The 18,486-nt window shown below is 45.9% G+C and overlaps 1 protein-coding gene across 28 annotated transcripts in view; it reads left to right on the top strand.

Moving 5' to 3' along the window:
- Nucleotides 1-18,486, top strand: part of loxl3b (lysyl oxidase-like 3b) — a 177,721-nt gene that overhangs the window by 100,460 nt on the left and 58,775 nt on the right. For 8 of the 28 annotated variants that reach the window (XM_073919374.1, XM_073919368.1, XM_073919375.1 and 5 more), the window contains one exon: nucleotides 587-757. The exons of 2 other annotated variants lie outside the window; for them this stretch is intronic. In XM_073919374.1, coding sequence (XP_073775475.1) covers nucleotides 587-757 — 171 coding nt within the window. Of the gene's footprint in view, nucleotides 1-586; nucleotides 772-8,430; nucleotides 8,600-18,486 lie in introns of all 28 variants that reach the window. 18 more of the 28 variants (XM_073919361.1, XM_073919364.1, XM_073919365.1 and 15 more) reach the window with 5 other exon arrangements.

The raw sequence follows: 18,486 nt of genomic DNA on the forward strand, positions 1-18,486 counted from the left end.
TGCAGATAATAGCAGAAGGAACCCTCATCAACTCTCTCAGAAGACTGTAAAGTCTCTGAAGCGAAAAAGATGGTGTTTCCTTGCTTCCCCTGTGCTTATATGCAGAGATAATTGGCAATAAGACACACGTGCGCAAGCTTATGCTGACATTTCATTGACATTTCATTGGCCCATTGTATACTCTTTCAGACGATTGGCTTTCTGAAACAAAATCCCCCATTTGTGGATTAATGAATAAATCCACTAATAGCATTGAAGTTCCCCATTTGAAGGGGAACTGTGACTATAAGCGTGTACTTTTAATGATGTTAAATAAGTTTAATATTTATTTACTTGTTAGACTACGTCTAATTGGCTGATTTTTAAATGTTTAAATGTTGTGTGGCATCTGATGCAAACAGCTAAATTACTTGTTGCAGAAATCTTTTGCCGCTTGCATCTTTTGTGTCTTGAAATCATTTTGTTGAGCGTGTTGTTAGGACATGGTGTTAAAAAAATGAGCCAAAAAAAAAACACTAGTGGTAAAAAGTGTGACCATTAGCCCTGGTCTCCTCTTATCCCTGGTCCCTGGTTGTGCCATGCTCAGGTGCGTATCTTAGGGGGGCGAACACGATATGAGGGCCGCGTGGAGGTGTTGCACAGAGAAGCAGACGGGACGCTGCGCTGGGGCTTGATCTGTGGAGAAGGCTGGGGCACGCAAGAGGCCATGGTACTGTGCAGGCAGCTGGGCCTCGGGTATGCCAACCATGGCCTACAAGTAGGATGCTAACAGTAACAGCAACACACACTTGCATGCTAACAATGCCTTAAAATTTCTGCTACTATTGAAAAAAATCAGATGGCGCATCTACTTACACACTCATGTATGCAAACTCAAAGTAATTAACTTTGAAAAATTCACCCTAACAGCAGATGAAAACACAGCGGCAGTACTTCTAATACAGGTACAGTTAGAAAAAAGCCTTGATTAAAAGATTAGGCAGCTCCAGTAAACATTTGCTTGGTTTTAGTAGTTACACTAGCCTCAGACTAGTACTAACCAGCCTTACTATTTTATACTGATAGCTTATTTATGAAGAGGTGCAAAGAATGGGAGTTTGTCTTTTAACAATTTCTACAAATTGTTAAAAAATGTTCATGTACAAGAAAGTGCAGTGTAAAAATACATCTGAAATTAAAAACTAATTAAAATAATTAATGGGTTAGTTAACTCAAAAATGAAAATTAAGTTTATGATTACTCACCCCCAGGTTGTACCCATCCTCTTAGACCTTTGTTCATCATCAGAGCATAAATTAAGATATTTTAGATAAAATTGGAGAGCTCCCTCCTACTCATCCATTGACAGCAATGATTAGAGTCATTTAAGGAATGACTTTTTTTAAAAATGGCTTACACACAAAACATTGTTGGTTTACAAAAATATAAATAAATAAATAAAAATAAATAAATAATAATAATAATCAAACAAACATCCTGTTGCACTACTACACTTGATTTTGGTTTTATTGTAAAAATAAAAGCCAGAAAAGAAATGAGAATCTAAAATATTTTATTTTATACCTAAAAAAGGTGATTAGGTATTCAAAAATGTTTTATTTAGAATATTTTAAATAAATTGATCTTACACTTCATATTTTCATATTTTTATAGTATATTCATTAAGTCCGATTCTTTTACCGTAAACCAACAAATCAACCATTTGGTAGAGGCTGATATTTTAGAAATTATGGGATGTGTTGAAAAAAAATGCATTGAGTGTGCTAACTAGCGACATTAGAAGTTATACTTTTTTCTTAGTGGAATAGTTAAAAGGTTAACCAAATTCACATATATAGCATGTCTTGGGACCGTGGGGAAAAGCGGAGCACTCGGAGGAAACCCATGCAAACACAGGGAGGACATGCAATCTTAACACAGAAACCCCAACTGGCCCAGCCGGGACTCGAACCAGCGACCTTCTTGCTAACCCCTGAGCCACCATTGCTGTCTGCGAATTTAGTTGCTTAACTGTAATTATACCAAGCTCCAAGAACACTTTTGTGCTCCAAAAAATTATGAACACTAGAGAGTGTTTTCTATGTGCAATAAGATGGTTCCCTGTCATATAGGAACTTCTTTGTGTGTCTGTATAAACAGACTTTGGGAGTGCTTTAGACAACCAATCATTTCTGAAGATATAAAAACGGGCCAATAAAATGCCAATTGAATTGGCGGAGCTTAGCTCCACAGCTGAACTGATGAGCCAATTAGGGCTATATCAGTCGGCTGTGTGAGTTAGCTAGTCAGAATTGTTGCTTCAGACCCGATCTGAGACTGAAGAACCCTTCTGCTGAGCTGATTTCCAACGTAGAAGAAAGCCTTTCCTTCACCAGTGTGGGAGAAGACGTTTTAGCAGCAGTTGAGCTGGGTTTCCCGCCCCCTAGCGTTTCGCTGGTAATCTAAAAGAGCAGTTTTCTACAAAGAGCAGAATTCCCTAAGAGAGCACACGGTCGTGCAGCGCGTCTTTTTCAAGATGTCGTTTCCACCGTGCGTTACTGGATGCGGTGGTTTGCTCACCCCGGATGTCAGGCACGAGTATTGCGTCACATGCTTGGGGCTCCAACGTGTTAATGCGGTGCTCGTGGACAGTTCTTAACCGCATTGCCATGGCTTGACAGTTGCGCAACTGAGGTCGCGGCCAGCTCTTTTATTAGGGCAAATCACCCCTTCTGCCCCCCGCCAAGCGCACTAGCGCAGGCCTGAGGGTTACAGTGGGGTCTAATCCGTTGCCTTCGAGCCTGCGGACCCCTCACTCCTCAAAAGTGCGCTCTGTTTCTGCTTCGAGTGTGAGCACCGGTCCAAAGTCCGGGTTGGCCGCGCTTTCATTAAATGACACTGGGGTGTGACGTCCATCGCTGCATCTGAGGGTGGGTTGACATGCTCTGAGGAAGATCCGGACCCCCTGCCACCCTCCGGGGTTGTCAGTATGGTTACGGATCTGGAATTGGACATGCTGGCTGTGTTAACCCTGGCTGCTTCGGCCATGGGGCTGGAGATGGCTTGTCCCCCAGAACCGCGGCCGGACCACTTAGATGGGTGCTATGTGGGGGTGAAGAAAAAGGCGAAGCCTTCTAGAACCCCCGTCCCCTTCTTCCCGGAGGTACACAGAGAGCTCACGCATTCATGGAGGGCACCTTTTTCTGCCCGGTCCTCGTGCGCTCCTGCTATGATGTAGCGCCCAGAGGATGCAAGGCGGTTCACCAGGTAAAGCATGCTAGCCGTTGCACTCGTGGAAATTCTCCCAAACTCCCTTCCAAGGCATGCAGGTTATCTGAGTCTCTCATGGCCAGAGCTTACACTGCTGCAGGTCAGGCCGCCTCCGCTCTGCACGCTACAGCCACCTATCAACGCTACCAAGCCGAGAAGCTGGCCGAGATGCAGGCGGGAGGTTCTCCCCCGGGCTTGCTGCATGAGCTCCGCACGGCAACCGATTATGCTCTCATGACTACTAAATCGAATGTTTGTGCCCTGGGGAAGACGATGGCCACATTAGTGGTCTAGAAACGCCACCTTTGGCTGGGCTTGGCTGAAATGAGTGACGTTGACAAAGCTCACTTTTTTAACTCTCCCATATCCCAGGCTGGCCTGTTCGGCGACATCGTTGGGGAATTCACCCAGCAATTCTCCTTGGTAAAAGAGCAGTCCAAGGCAATGGGTGAAGTCATTTATCAGCAGGCTCGGAAAACTGCTCCTCCCGCTGCCCCTTCCGCTGCGGCAGCTCCTCGCAGAGGGCGCCACCCGTGGCTTTAACATCCGCTCCGCTTCTGCTGCCCGCTCCACCGGCTAAGCGGCAATGCTGAGCCTCCCACCGGACTGCGACGCCACCGCCCCAGGGTGCTGTTAAGTCCGGTAAATGGACCGTGAAGCATTCCCGGGATGGGCCATTCGGAGAAGAGGGGACCTGCTCTTTCCTAGGTGGGAGCCAGAGGATTATTACATCAGTCCACTACGACTCTAAACTCATCGCTGCAGGGTCAGGGCCAAAGGCAACCAAATTTCCAAAATAGCAGTTTCCTCTCTCTCCGGGTGCCCAAACCCGAGCACTGTCAGTCTGGGACACTCCGCCTTCCAGCTCGCAGCGCCGGGACACCTCGCCTCAGGCCCTCAGAGTGCAGCAGAATGGAATCCTTTCTCTCACTCCAGCCTTACCGCAGGATTTAGGGAGGAAGGTAAGAGAAATTCTCTAATTTTCAGCTCTTCCTCAGAACGCACTGCTTCCCGGGATGAGCAATCCCATCCCAAGCTGCGCCTCCGCTGGCACGTCAGCGATTGCTCCGATGGTGCCATTAGCGCGCGCTCTGCTGGCTTGGTTAGCGCCGCTCAGCACGTTGCGGGGGCTCATACGGACAGTCAGACTCGGCTATGCGATTCAGTTCGCTATTCACCCTCCCAAGTTCACGGGTGTCCTTTTCACAAGGGTGATCCATGAGAGCGCCCCTGTCTTGCGAGAGGAGATTGCTGTCCTCCTGGCGAAGGATGCATTCGAGCAGGTCCCTCCAGCCGAGATGAGGCCCGGGTTTTACAGCCCATATTTTATTGTGCCCAAAAAGAGCAGGGGGTTAAGACCAATCCTAAATCTGCGCAGACTGAACTGTCATTTATACAAAATGCCTTTTAGAATGCTAACCCAGAAGCGCTTGAAGAGCTTCCGTCCACAGGATTGGTTTGCAGCCATAGACCTGAAGGACGCATGTCGCGATCAAAGGACAAGCGTGGCAATACAAAGTCCTCCCCTACTGGCTTTTTCTGTCTCCGCGGGTTTTCATCAAGCTCGCGGAGGGTGCCCTAGCGCCCCTGCGCCTAGCGGGCATCCGCATACTCAACCATATCGACGATTGGCTCATTCTAGCCTCGTTCTGCGATCAGCTGATTATGCACAGAGACATAGTGCTTCGGCACCTCGACCAGTTGGGGTTTCAGGTCAACTGAGAGAAGAACAAACTTTGTCCTGTGCAGAGGATCTCTTATCTCGGGCTGGAGCTGGATTCAGTCGCTATGGTTGCGCGACTCTCTGAGGAGCGCGCCAGGCTGATGGTTCCCTGTGTAAACGAGCTCCACAGGAAGATAGTGGTCCTACTCAAAGGTTTTCAGAGGCTCCTGGGGCATACAGTATCCGCAGCCGTTGTCACGCTGCTCAGTTTGCTTCATATGAGACCACTTCAGACGTGCAAGGTGCGCGTATTTATATTATATTTCTACGGGCCGGAGTGCCCCTAGGGCTGGTATCCAGGCATGTTGTCGTAATGACAGATGCCTCCAGCATGGGCTGGGGGGTCGTGTGCAACGAGCATGCAGCCGCAGGTTTGTGATCCGGACCCCGCCTGCATTGGCATATCAACTGCCTGGAGCTGTTGGCAGTGTATCTAGCTCTCCTCCACTTTTTACCAGTGCTGGGGCGGAAACACATGCTGGTCAGGAAGGACAGCATGGCGACGGTGGCTTATAGCAACCATATAAGAGGTATACGCTCCCGCCGCATGTCTCAGCTCGCTCGCCGTCTGCTCCTTTGGAGTCACACATGGCTGAAATTGCTGCATGCCATCCACATTCCTGGCGAGCTCAACCGTGCAGCTGATGAGCTCTCACGGCAGCTATTGTTACGGGGAGAGTGGAGACTCCACCCCTATTCGGTCCAGCTGAGATGGGCGCGCTTCGGGGAAGCCCAGATGCTACCACCGAGAACGCACATTGCCAGATGTTTTATTTCCTGACCGAGGCCCCCCTCGGCACGGATGCACTGGCTCACCGCTGCCCATCGGGCATGCACAAATATGCGTTTTCCTCAGTGAGCCTAATCGCACAAACTTTGTGCAAAGTCAGGGAAAACGAGGAGAAGGTCTTGTTTGTTGCGCCTCTCTGGCCCAACCGGACCTGGGTTTCGGAGCTCACACTCCTCGCGACGGCCACTCCTTGGTGCATTCCCCTAAGGGAGGACCTCCTCTCTCAGGGAAGGGGCACCATCTGGCATCCATGCCCAGATCTCTGGAACCTCCACGTGTGGTCCATAGACGGAGCGCGGAAGATTTAGGTGACTTACCGCCCGCGGTACTTAACAACATCACTCAGGCTAGAGCACCCTCTACGAGGCATGCCTATGTCCTGAAGTGGAGTCTATTCTCTGAATGGTGCACTTCTCGCCAAGAAGACTCCCGAACTTGCCAGATTAGCATTGTGTTATCCTTCCTTCAGGATAATCTGGAGCATAGGCTGTCACCATCCACACTGAAGGTTTACGTGGCTGCGATCGCCGCTCATTATGACGCGGTAGAGGGCAACATGCTCGGAAGGCATGATCTAATCATCCGATTCCTCAGAGGCATGTGGTGGTTAAATCTGTCCCGCCCCCCTCTCATGCCTTCTTGGGATCTCTCTCTAGTCCAAGAGGGTCTGCAGAGAGATCTGTTTGAGCCACTCAAGTTAAAATTCTGTCATTAAAGACAGCTCTGCTGGTCGCATTGGCATCATTCAAGAGAGTTGGGGATCTGGAGGCAGTTTTGGTCAGTGAATCGTGCCTTGAATTCGTTCCCGGTTACTCTCACGTGGTCCTGAGACCCTGGCCTGGCTGTGTGCCCAAGGTTCCTAGCACCGCATTTAGAGATCAGGTGGTGAACCTGCAAGTGCGGAGGCAGGCTCGACTCACTCACTGCTTTGTATCGTTCGCGCTTTGCGCCTTTACGTGGAAAAAACACAAAATGTAAGATCATGTGAACAGCTCTTTATCTGTTAGGGTGGTAACAGAGGTTGGCCCACTAGTTAGTTGTGCGGTTGGTACGCCCATTTGGTCTACACGCATATTGAGGATCGGTGCCAGCTATGTGCATCCCCATTTGGTGATGCCATATGCATTATTACCATGGTGTATTCCCCCTTATCTTCCCTAACCGCTAACCAGCTTATCATATGTAGCACTCCCCCTCATTAGGGCTAGTCCATATGCCTCCTTACCATCAGGTCTCCCCTTCTGGGTAGCTGGTGGTCTCCGCCGCGTCCTCCCCCTGCGGGGACTGACGCTTTCCCAACGTATTGTCGTATTTCCAAAAATCCCTAGTCTATATTAGCTAGGTAAAAGCACACTTACGATCGATTAAACATTAAACATTTATTCCCATGTAATGGTAATATGTTGGGCCTAAGGGACATTGGAAGGTTGCGCTCTTGGTGTTGTCAGTGCGCTCACGCTTTGGCTTGGCAAACTACACATCAGGAGTGTGATGGGCTTGGTTACTGTGGCGCTTTCTATACAGTCTCCCAAAGTCTGTTTATACGTACGTAACCCACGTTCCCCGAATAGGGAACGGAGACATGTGTCTCCACTGCCACAGCACCTGAGTCTCCTGCTGGGAGCTGAGCGATCGGCTCTTCAGCAGGCAAAATTCTGGCGAGCTAACTCACACAGTCGACTGATATAGCCCTAATTGGCTCATCAGTTCAGCTGTGGAGTTAAGCTCCGCCAATTCAGTTGGCATTTCATTGGCCCGTTTTTATATCTTCAGAAATGATTGGTCGTCTACAGCACTCCCAAAGTCTGTTTATACAGACACACATCTCCATTCCCTATTCGGGGAATGTGGGTTACGTACCTAACCTGGATGTTATGTGCTGTGCTGCTGACCCCAATGACAAAAATGCCCATACAGTAAACACACACCCTGACCTGACAGAGAAAGAAAAGATACAAGGGTACAAAATCATTTTTACTGTTTTTTTTTTTTGAAGCACAGAAGTGTTCTTGGAGCTACATATGATTACAGTTGAGCCACTGAAGTCACATGACAATTGTTTTGACAATGGTTTTGGTTCCTTTTCTGGACTTTAAACATCTCAGAACTGTTAAAACTGTATATGGAGGATGAGAGAGGGCTCTAATTTTATTTTAAATATCTTAATTTATGTTCTGAAGATGAACAAAGGTCTCGGGGGAATAATAAAACATGAGGGTGACTAATTAACGAGCCCCTATTGTGCATTATAAAAGTTCATATTTTGGTTTTGGGGGTCTCTAACAATAGGCTACCTAATTATCCTTATGACTCCCATATGACTTGTTAAGCGATTTATTGTTTTTTCAAACCCCACCTTAGCGAAATGTTAATCTGTGCTGATTGGTTTATGACCCAGTCTGTGATTGTGATTGATTGGGTTGGTGAACTAACCCTTTAATAACACTTTTAATAGTTCACTATTACGAAAATAGCTCTACTTCAATATAAGTGTTGGAGTTAAAAATTACCACAGTCCAACATTGCATTTTACAATGTGAAGATAAATAAGCATCATATCTATTAATAATAAAAAATGCATGAATAAACAAATGCTTTGCCATAAAATTTTCAATGAATTGACACACATGAAGAAAACAGGCAGGTGAGTGTGTTTGACAAGGCGTAGGCTGTGTTTGCAGGTGCGTCTGTCAGGCGGGCGTTCTCCGTATGAGGGGCGTGTGGAAGTGCGGGTGGGGCAGCGGTGGGGCAGTGTGTGCAGTGAGGGCTGGAGCACTAAAGAGGCCATGGTGCTATGCAGACAGCTAGGGCTCGGTTTCAGCATGCATGCTATTACTGTGAGTACAGCAATATCTATCCGATATAACAAGTACTAGCTGGTCGTTTACAAGCAATTAAATAAATGATCAAATTAATAATATATATATATATATATATATATATATATATATATATATATATATATATATATATATATATATATATATATATATATATATATATTTATTAATTTATAAAAAATAGTTCACCCGAAAAATGAAAATTTGTTGATAAATAACTCCAAACCTTTATGGTTTATTTACCACAAATCTTGATGAGTTTCTTTGTTCTGTTAAACACAAAAAAAGATAACTGAAGAAAGCTGAAAAACAGTAACCACTGACTTCTATAGTAGAAAAAAAAACAAATACTATGGAAGTCAATGGTTATTGGTTTTAAATATTTTTTGATATGACAGATTTTTCCTTTTTTGACAACTCTCCCATTACACAGATTTCTCGTCAGATTACTACTTGTGTAATGCTGTTATACATACATGTATTTGTACATTATTTCATGAAGTATAACTTATGTCACCACAATATAAGTGTCACCTGGGGACTGTTTCATAAAAGTCATTTAGAAAAGCTTGCACACAATAATGCCGCGAAACCATGAAGGTCGAGCATAAGTGCATTGTTCATGTTTGTGCTACTCTGAAAATGTGACAGCTATTCACAGTGAGTGAGCCACATTAGTTTTTAGAGCTTAAACAAAATAATTTAAACATAATAATCAAAAACTATGGCTTGCATGAAAGCAAGACAGAAGGCTGACAGGAAATTGCAGATTTAAAAATATAGGCCATTATTTAGGCCTATTAACATTAAATTAAATATTTGTCACAATACATTGAAATTGTGCTTGTGCTTGTTCCTGTGCGAGAGCGGAAATACGTGCTTACTGCCAATTGTTTCTTGCAAGAAAAAGTTTTAATGCATTGCAGGCTCCCGGTAACATTCAAAATGTACTTATTGTCAGCACATTAAGTTTAAAATAATGGCTACAAAGAGCCGTGCACACACAAGCGAACGGATTTTAAATTTGCTCCTGAAACCACCGCAAATTGCTGCTTTGCCTTTGACATGTTCATGCGGCCCATTGGAAAATAACTTTATATTAAAGCAAGTCTACTGCTCGGCTCAGGTCCATCTCTTGATTATTCCACTCAGGGTTTACAGCATTAAAGTCATTCTTTAAGAAATGTAGCCTACTTCTTTATTTCAGTCAGTGCTTTCTTAATATTATTTTCTTCATTACATTTTTGTCATTCATAATTAAATAGCTAAGTACACCCCTCACAGTTCTGTCTTTTAAATGAACATTTTCTACAGGATGCTTTACAATACTATTTTTCTGCATTTACAGTAGATTATTCAGTACCAAAGCAAAATTTTGAACTAATCTAACAAAAAATAAATTGAAGATTTGAAAAAATTGAAGATCCAAAAATTAGTACAACCAAAATAATTTGTTGGGGAAAAATATTAAATACAATTTTTATTTACAGGAAAAAAAAATAAACAGAAACATAAAGTAAATGAATATTTTGTTGATTTTGTTGTTGGTTTCCTGGCTCCGGATGATGGACACGATCACTGCATTGCATGTTTGGGGGTCCAGCATGTTAATGCGGTGCTCGCGGGCGGTTCATGTCGTCATTGCGATGCCATTACCGTTGCACAGCTAAGATCGCGGCTAACTTTCGTAAGAGAGTGAGCCACCCCAGTTGCCTCCTGTTCTAAAAAAGCAGCGGGCGCTCGGGCAGATCTGAGGGTTCCATTGGGAGATAATCCGCCGCCCACAGGCTTGCGGACCTCTCACTCCTCACAGCGATCCATCCAAGCTTTGGGCAGTGGGAGTGATCCGTCTAACCAGATGTTAGCTTTCACGCTCGCTGACACCGGAGATCAGATGTCCTCTGCGGCATCGGAGGGTGGGTTTTCACTGTCCGACGAAGATCCGGACCCGCTCGCCCCCTCCGGGCAGGTGAGCGCCGTCAAATCGGATCCTGAAGCGGACATGTTAGCCGTGCTTTCCCGGGCTGCTTCGGCCTTGGGGTTGGAGCTGGTTCATCCCCCAGCTCCGCGGCCGGACCGACTAGATGGGTGCTATGTAGAGGACCAGAAGGCGAAGCCTTTGAAGCCTCTCGTCCCCTTCTTCCCGGAAGTGCACAGTAGGCTCACGCAATCTTGGAGGGCACCTTTCTCTGCCCGTGCTGCGTGTTCCTCCGCCCTCACCGCCCTTGACGGCGGAGCTGCCAGGGGGTATGAGGCGATCCCGTCAGTGGAGCGCGCTATCGCGGTCAATCTTTGTCCGCGTGGCGCCTCTACGTGGCGGGGTTTGCCCCGCCTCCCGTCCAAAGCCTGTAGGTTGTCTGCCTCCCTCGGAGCCAGAGCTTATGAGGCTGTGGGCCAGGCTGCTTCTGCTTTGCACGCGATGGCCACCTACCAGCGCTACCGAGCGCAGGCGCTGGCCGAGCTGCAAGAGGGCAGGTCTAACCTAGTCTTACTACATGAGCTGCGCACCGCAACCGACTATGCTCTTCCGGCTACTAAGTCTGCCGCATGTGCGCTGGGGAGGACGATGTCCACACTTGTGGTTCAGGAACGCCACCTCTGGCTAAACCTGGCCGATGTGCGCGATGTGGACAAAGTTCGCTTTCTTGACTCCATATCCCAGGCTGGCCTGTTCGGCGACACCGTTGGTGAATTCACCCAGTAGTTCAAGGCGGTGAAAGAGCAGTCGGATGCGATGGGCAATGTCATCTATCGGCGCGGCCGTAAGCCATCCACCTCCGCTGCTCCTCGCCGAGGGCGCGGCGTACACCTTGAAAGCAGGCAGCCCCCCCTGCCCAGGGCGCCGTTAAGTCCGGTAAACGGACCGCGAACCGTCCCTGAGACAGGCCATCCGGAGAAGAGGAAACTTGCTCTTTCCCAGCTGGGGGGCGGGGCCCCGATTACAACAGTACTTTTCAGTGGCACCAAAACATCAATGAAAGAGCACTTTTCCCCTTCCCCGTATGTGACAGCACGAGCTCTGCCAGTCCGGGACGCGCTGCCTTCCGGCTCGCAGATTCTACGTGCTTCGCCAGTGGCTCACGAGCGCTGGGGGGACGGTCTCCCTTTCCTCAGCCTTCCAGCCCCCTCTCCGGAGTCAGGGTGCGGAGCCAGAGCGAATCGCTCTCCTCCAGCTCTTCCGCGGGACCCTCGTGCTTCCCGGATCAGTACACCCACTCCGTGCTGCCCCACCGCTGGTACGTCAGCGATTGTAGCGATGGCTCCATTAGCGAGGGATCTGCCTGCCTGGTTAGCGCGGACCAGCCCCTCGTGGTGGCTTATACGCACAATCAGACTCGGTTACGAGTTTCAGTTCGCGAAACGGCCCCCCAAGTTCACGGGCGTGTATTTCTCCAGAGTCAACCCCCTGTCCGCCCCTGTCTTGCGAGAGGAGATTGCTGCCTTCCTGGCAAAGGGTAAAATCGAGCCAGTTCCTCCAGCCAAGATGGAGAGTGGGTTTTACAGCCCATACTTCATCGTACCCAAAAAGAGCGGTGGGTCACGGCCAATCCTACATCTGCATGTTTTGAACCGCTGTTTGCACAAGCTGCCGTTCAGAATGCTCACGCAGAGGCGCATTCTCCAATGCGTTCGTCCTCGGGATTGGTTTGCAGCCATGGACCTGAAGGAAGCGTATTTCCAAGTCTCCATTCTTCCACGCCACCGCCAAATTCTGCGGTTTGTGTTCGAGGGTCGAGCGTGGCAGTACAAGGTCCTCCCCTTCGGGCTCTCTCTGTCTCCGCAGGTCTTCACCAAACTCGAGGAGAGTGCCTTAGCGCCCCTTCGGCTCGCGGGCATCCGCATACTCAATTATCTCGACGGCTGGCTGATTTTAGCCCACTCACGGGAGCAATTGATTATGCACAGGGACAAGGTGCTTCGGCATCTCTGCCTACTGGGGCTTCAGATCAACTGAGAAAAGAGCAAACTCGCCCCCGTGCAGAGGATCTCTTTTCTCGGGGTTCCCTCAGCCCTTGGAACGACCCCTCGTTCCTACAGGCCGGTGTGCCTCCATTACAGGCGTCCAGCCATGTTGTTGTTTTAACGGATGCTTCCAACACGGGTTGGGGGGCAGTGTGTTGCGGGCATGCAGCTGCGGGCCTGTGGAAGGGTGCCCAGTTGCATTGGCATATCAATCGCCTAGAGCTGTTGGCAGTGTTCCTCGCTCTCCACCGCTTTTTACCGGTGCTGGAGCGGCAACACGTGCTGGTCAGCACAGACAGTACGGCGGCGGCAGCGTATATCAACCGCATGGGGGGTATGCGCTCTCGCCGCACGTCTCAGCTCGCCCGCCGTCTGCACCTCTGGAGTCACCTGCGGCTGAAATCACTGCGCGCCATTCACGTTTCAGGCACGCTTAATCGTGCAGCCGATGCGCTCTCACGACAGCTGTTACGCCCTGGAGAATGGAGACTCCACCCAGAATCTGTTCAGCTGATATGTGCACGATTCGGGGGGCGATCGGTTTGCTTCCCCCGAGAACGCTCATTGCCAGTTGTTTTTTTCCCTGACCGAGGCCTCTCTCGGCATAGATGCACTGGCCCACAGTTGGCCTCGGGGCATGGGCAAGTATGCGTTTCCCCCAGTGAGCCTGCTCGCGCAGTTACTGTGCAAGGTCAGGGAGGACGAGGAACAGGTTTTGCTAGTTGCGCCCCTTTAGCCCAACCGGACTTGGATATCAGAGCTCTCACTCCTCCAGACGGCCCTCCCCTGGCGGATCCTTTTGAGAGAGGACCTACTCTCTCAGCGACAGGGCACCATCTGGCACCCTCGCCCCGATCTTTGGAACCTCCACGTGTGGTTCTTAGTCGCGAGGAAGACTTAGGTAACCTACCGACTGCGGTGGTTAATACCATCACTCAGGCTAGAGCCCCCTCCACGAGGCGCGCCTACGCCCTGAAGTGGAGTCCATTCACTAAATGGTGCGTCTCTCGCAGAGAGCTCTATGTGCTACTTTAAATTGAATAAGTGAGTGCCGGGCACACATTGATGATGAGTGAATTTTTTTAAGAATATCATCCTACAGATCATTCGAAATTGAACCACAAAGATCATCCTCCCAAGCACTCTTAATGTTATCTGTAAGGGTAGATGACTGGTTCAGAAGTAGATTACAACATAGAAATGGAGCCTTTAGCTTGTATATTACAGGAAAGAAGATAACCTAAATGGTTTCCAGAGGGCAAAACAAGAAATTCCGGTATGAGGGATCTAACATAATCTCTTATTTGCAGGACTCTGAAAAAATCAGACTTAATCAACCCGTAATGTGATATCAACTGATCAAAAGATGCAAACACTTTGTCTATGAATAGGTCTTTAAAGCATCCCCTTATCGAACCAACTTCTGAAAGAACTGTCTTGCATTGCAGGGTGAAAAAAAGGATTTTGAACTATAGGGCTGAGAAGAGAAAAGGCGTTGCGGGCACTGTTATACAATGGTTCAGATCTTACCTCTCTGACAGGTCATTCAGGGTGTCTTGGAGGGGAGAGGTGTCCAACCTACAGCATCTAAACACTGGGGTACCTCAAGGCTCTGTTCTTGGGCCACTTCTCTTCTCCATCTACACATCATCTCTAGGACCAGTCATCCAGAGACATGGATTCTCCTACCACTGCTATGCTGATGATAACCAGCTATACCTCTCTTTTCATCCTGATGATCCCTCGGTTCCAGCTCGTATCTCAGCCTGCCTGTTGGATATTTCACACTGGATGAAAGATCATCATCTTCAGCTGAACCTCGCAAAAACGGAAATGCTTGTAGTTTCTGCCAACCCGACTCTACACCATAACTTTTCAATCCAGATGTATGGGGCAACCATTACTGCATCCAAAATGGTGAAAAGCCTTGGAGTAACGATTGATGACCAACTAAACTTCTCTGACCACATTTCTAGAACTGCTCGATCGTGCAGATTTGCACTCTATAACATCAGAAAGATCCGACCCTTCTTATCTGAACATGCAGCTCAACTCCTTGTTCAAGCTCTTGTTCTCTCCAAACTGGATTACTGCAACTCTCTACTAGCTGGGCTTTCAGCTAACTCTATCAAGCCTCTTCAACTGCTCCAGAATGCAGCAGCACGAGTTGTCTTCAATGAACCTAAACGAGCACATGTCACTCCGCTGCTAGTCCGTTTGCACTGGCTGCCAGTTGCTGCTCGCATCAAATTCAAAACTCTGATGTTTGCCTACAAAGTGATTTCTGGCCTAGCACCTTCTTATCTGCTCTCGCTTCTGCAGATCTATGTGCCCTCCAGAAACTTGCGTTCTGTGAATGAACGTCGCCACGTGGTTCCATCCCAAAGAGGGAAAAAATCACTTTCGCGAACGCTCACGCTCAATCTGCCCAGTTGGTGGAATGAACTCCCTAACTGCATCAGAACAGCAGAGTCACTCGCTATTTTCAAGAAACGACTAAAAACTCAACTATTTAGTCTCCACTTCACTTCCTAATCTGCAATTGCCTCTTTGAATATCACACTAACTGTACAAAAAAAAAAAAAAAAAAAACTAATACTTCCCTTCTTAGACTTTACAGACCTGAAACTTGCCTTTAGTACTTATTCATTGTTGCTCTTAGTTGTGTAAATTGCTTCCTTGTCCTCATTTGTAAGTCGCTTTGGATAAAAGCGTCTGCTAAATGTAAATGTAAATGTAAAAGCTATCAAAACCAAATGACCTCCTAAACTGAATCCAGATCCTTAGTGAATGTTTCACCACTGGGCAATCTGTAAAATTGTAAGAAATCAATTGCTGCTTGGCCGCAAGTAAAGCCGGAAGAGAAATTTGATTATGAGTATGCATCTCCATATCTACTTAGGATGGTTTATTAGGCTGCAAATGATATTGCCACCAATGTGTATTACGCATATTCGCTGCCCAATAATAAAACTTTAAAAATTATAATAAAAAATACACCTGGCCATTTGAAGGTGTGCTTTCTTGAACCTAGGATGTTTGATTTCAAATGAAATTAGAGATGACTGAATCTAAAGATTTTTAAAAAGAAAAAGGAAATTTCGGAAGGACTGTCATCTTAATAGAATAATGCGCCCTATAAGTGATAACTTTAAAGGCGACCACTTAGAGAGATCTGTCTTGGTTCGTTCCAAGAGCAGACCAAAATTATGTTTAAACAGCTGTTTATACTGGCGGGTAATACAAACACCAAGATAAGTCAATTTATTTTTAATTATCTTCAGAGGTATATTAGAGTACTGCAACTGCTTATCTACCATGTTTATTGGGAAAAGTTCACTCTTTTGTAAATTAAGCTTATAGCCTTAGAGCCTACCAAAGTTCTCTAGCAAAGTTTGAGCCGGGGGCAGGGAAATCTGTGGATTAGATATATAAAGCAGTAAATCGTCTGCATATAATGTTACCTTGTGCATGGTATCCCTTCGTGTAATCCCGGCAATTTGCTGACATTCACGTAGAGCGATTGCCAGTGGCTCGATGGCAAGAGCAAATAATAATGGACTTAATGGACAACACTGCCTGGTTCCACGCTGCAGATTAAATGAACGGGACTGCAACCCATCGCTTAAGACTACAGCAGAAGGTGTATTATATAGTAATTTAATCCATGAGAGAAAGTTAGGGCCAAATCCAAATTTTTCTAAAGCTAGAAAAAGGTAGTACCACTCTATTCTATCGAATGTTTTCTCAGCATCTAGAGAAACTACACATTCTGGAATAGAGTGGTGCTGAGAATAAATTTTATTTAGCAAGCAGCGAATATTAAAAAATAAATGGCGGTTTTTAATAAAGCCTGTCTGATCAGGAGAGATTCTTGTGAAACAGGTTCCTCCAAAGATTTTCTAATGTCAGTGGGTAAGGTGGGAACCTGTATTTGAGCAAAAAAAATTGTAATATCTTCTTGTGAAGGGGAATCAGTAGTATATAAAGTAAAATAAAAGTCCCTATATTTATCGTTAATGATGTTTTGGTCAGTTGTAATCTCACCATTATTTAGACGGATACTACTAATAATTTGCTTTGCCTTAAACCAACGTTGTTGGTTGGCTAATAACTTTCCAGATTTTCCCCGCTCTCATGAAACACACTTCTAGTTCTTCTCAAAAGGAATTCTATCTCACCAGTTGACAATAAATCCAACTCTGCCTCCAGTTTGCAGCGTCTCTTCATCAGCTATTTTTTTTAATTTCATCAGCTAAGGATATTTGTTTTTCTTTCAACTTTCTCTTCCTAATGGCATTATATGAAATTATTTGGCCTCTGATATATGCTTTAAGAGCATCCCAGACTATTATATTAGAAAGATCTGGGGAAACATTAACACTCAAAAATAAGGAGATTTGGTCAGAAATAAATCCAACAAAATCATCATCTGCTAAAAGTGAGGTATTAAGCTGCCAGCTCCTCCTTAGAGAGGGCAAGTTTGAAAACTTTAAATCAAGAATAAGGGGAGCGTGATCTGAAAGGATAATACTTTGGTATGCACAGTAACAAACATTAGAGATCAGAGCATTGTCCAAAACAAAATAGTCAATTCGAGAATAAGAATAATGAACATTTAAAAAAAGGAGTATTCTCTTTTTTGCGGGTTTAGAAAATGCCAAATATCGGAGAGCATATAATTTAGAAGAAGAGCGGTCTAAGATTGCGTCCAAACAACAATTAAAATCACCCCCAAGAATAAGAGAATGAGAATTAAGATCTGGAAGGAGTGAAATGTTTAAAAAAAAAGTGATATCATCAAAATTTGGGGCATAAAAATTAGCTTAAATTAAATTCTTTTTACATAGAGTGCCTGTAACAATAATGGAACGTCCGTTTTTATCTGCTATTATGTTGTTTGGGGTAAAAGGCACGTTCTTGTCAATCAAAATTGCCACACCTCTCGCCTTAGCTTGAAATGATGAATGAAAAAACTGCCCATTCCACTTCTGATTAAGATAAGGATGATTCCTATTATGCAAATGAGTCTCTTGCAGAAAAGCAATATCTGCTTTGTGCAGTCGGAGATGTGCAAGAATTTTATTTCTTTTCACTATGTTATTTAGGCCCTTGACGTTCCAGCTTATTAATCTCAACTCCCTACCTATAGTTACAAAAAAGCGGGCTGTAGATGAAATGTAGAAATAAAGAAAATAAAAATAAAAGGAAAAATAAATAAATTAATTAAAACTGAAGCCCCTTATATTAACACTTAGTATAGAAAATGCTACATATAAAAATATGAAATTATCATGGCACCATCCCGTAATGAACTACAACCCTCCCACTAGATCAACCCAACCCCCTAGAGACTTTGTTATTAACATAAACATATAACATATAAAGTATAACATTAACATACGTTCAAAAATCCCCAGTGCAATTTACACTCTTCCTTCATCTCTCCTTACCTTATATAAACTCAACCCTGTATTTCAAGAAGTCCTCCTTAAATAACATGACATCTTTTATCATTAGAACAGTGGCATAACCTTTCCACTTTATAAAAACGAAATCAGGTAAAACTATTCAAAAGCGTATAACGTTAATGTCCTCTACGAAGCATTAGAGTGAGATCCTAGAAAGTTCTTGGTCTCTTCAACCGAGGCAACTTTTGCTCACCAGCTTTTGTCGTAATTCTCAGTCTTGCCGGGAAGAGGAGGGATGGTTTGAAACCCTGATTGTACAGTTCTGCCATAACTCCGCGATATTGTGTGTGTTGCTCCACAACCTCAGGGCTGTAGTCATCGTATATAGCGATCGGTTTGTCCTGGTATTGTAACGAGCCTCTTCGTTTCCAAGCCTCTCGCATCACAGCCTCTTTAATCTGATAGCAGTGAGGGCGAGCTATCACAGCTCTTGGTTTTCCTCCTTGCTTC

The sequence above is a fragment of the Danio rerio genome, chromosome 13, assembly GCF_049306965.1.
Source record: "Danio rerio strain Tuebingen ecotype United States chromosome 13, GRCz12tu, whole genome shotgun sequence".
NCBI lineage: Eukaryota > Metazoa > Chordata > Actinopteri > Cypriniformes > Danionidae > Danio > Danio rerio.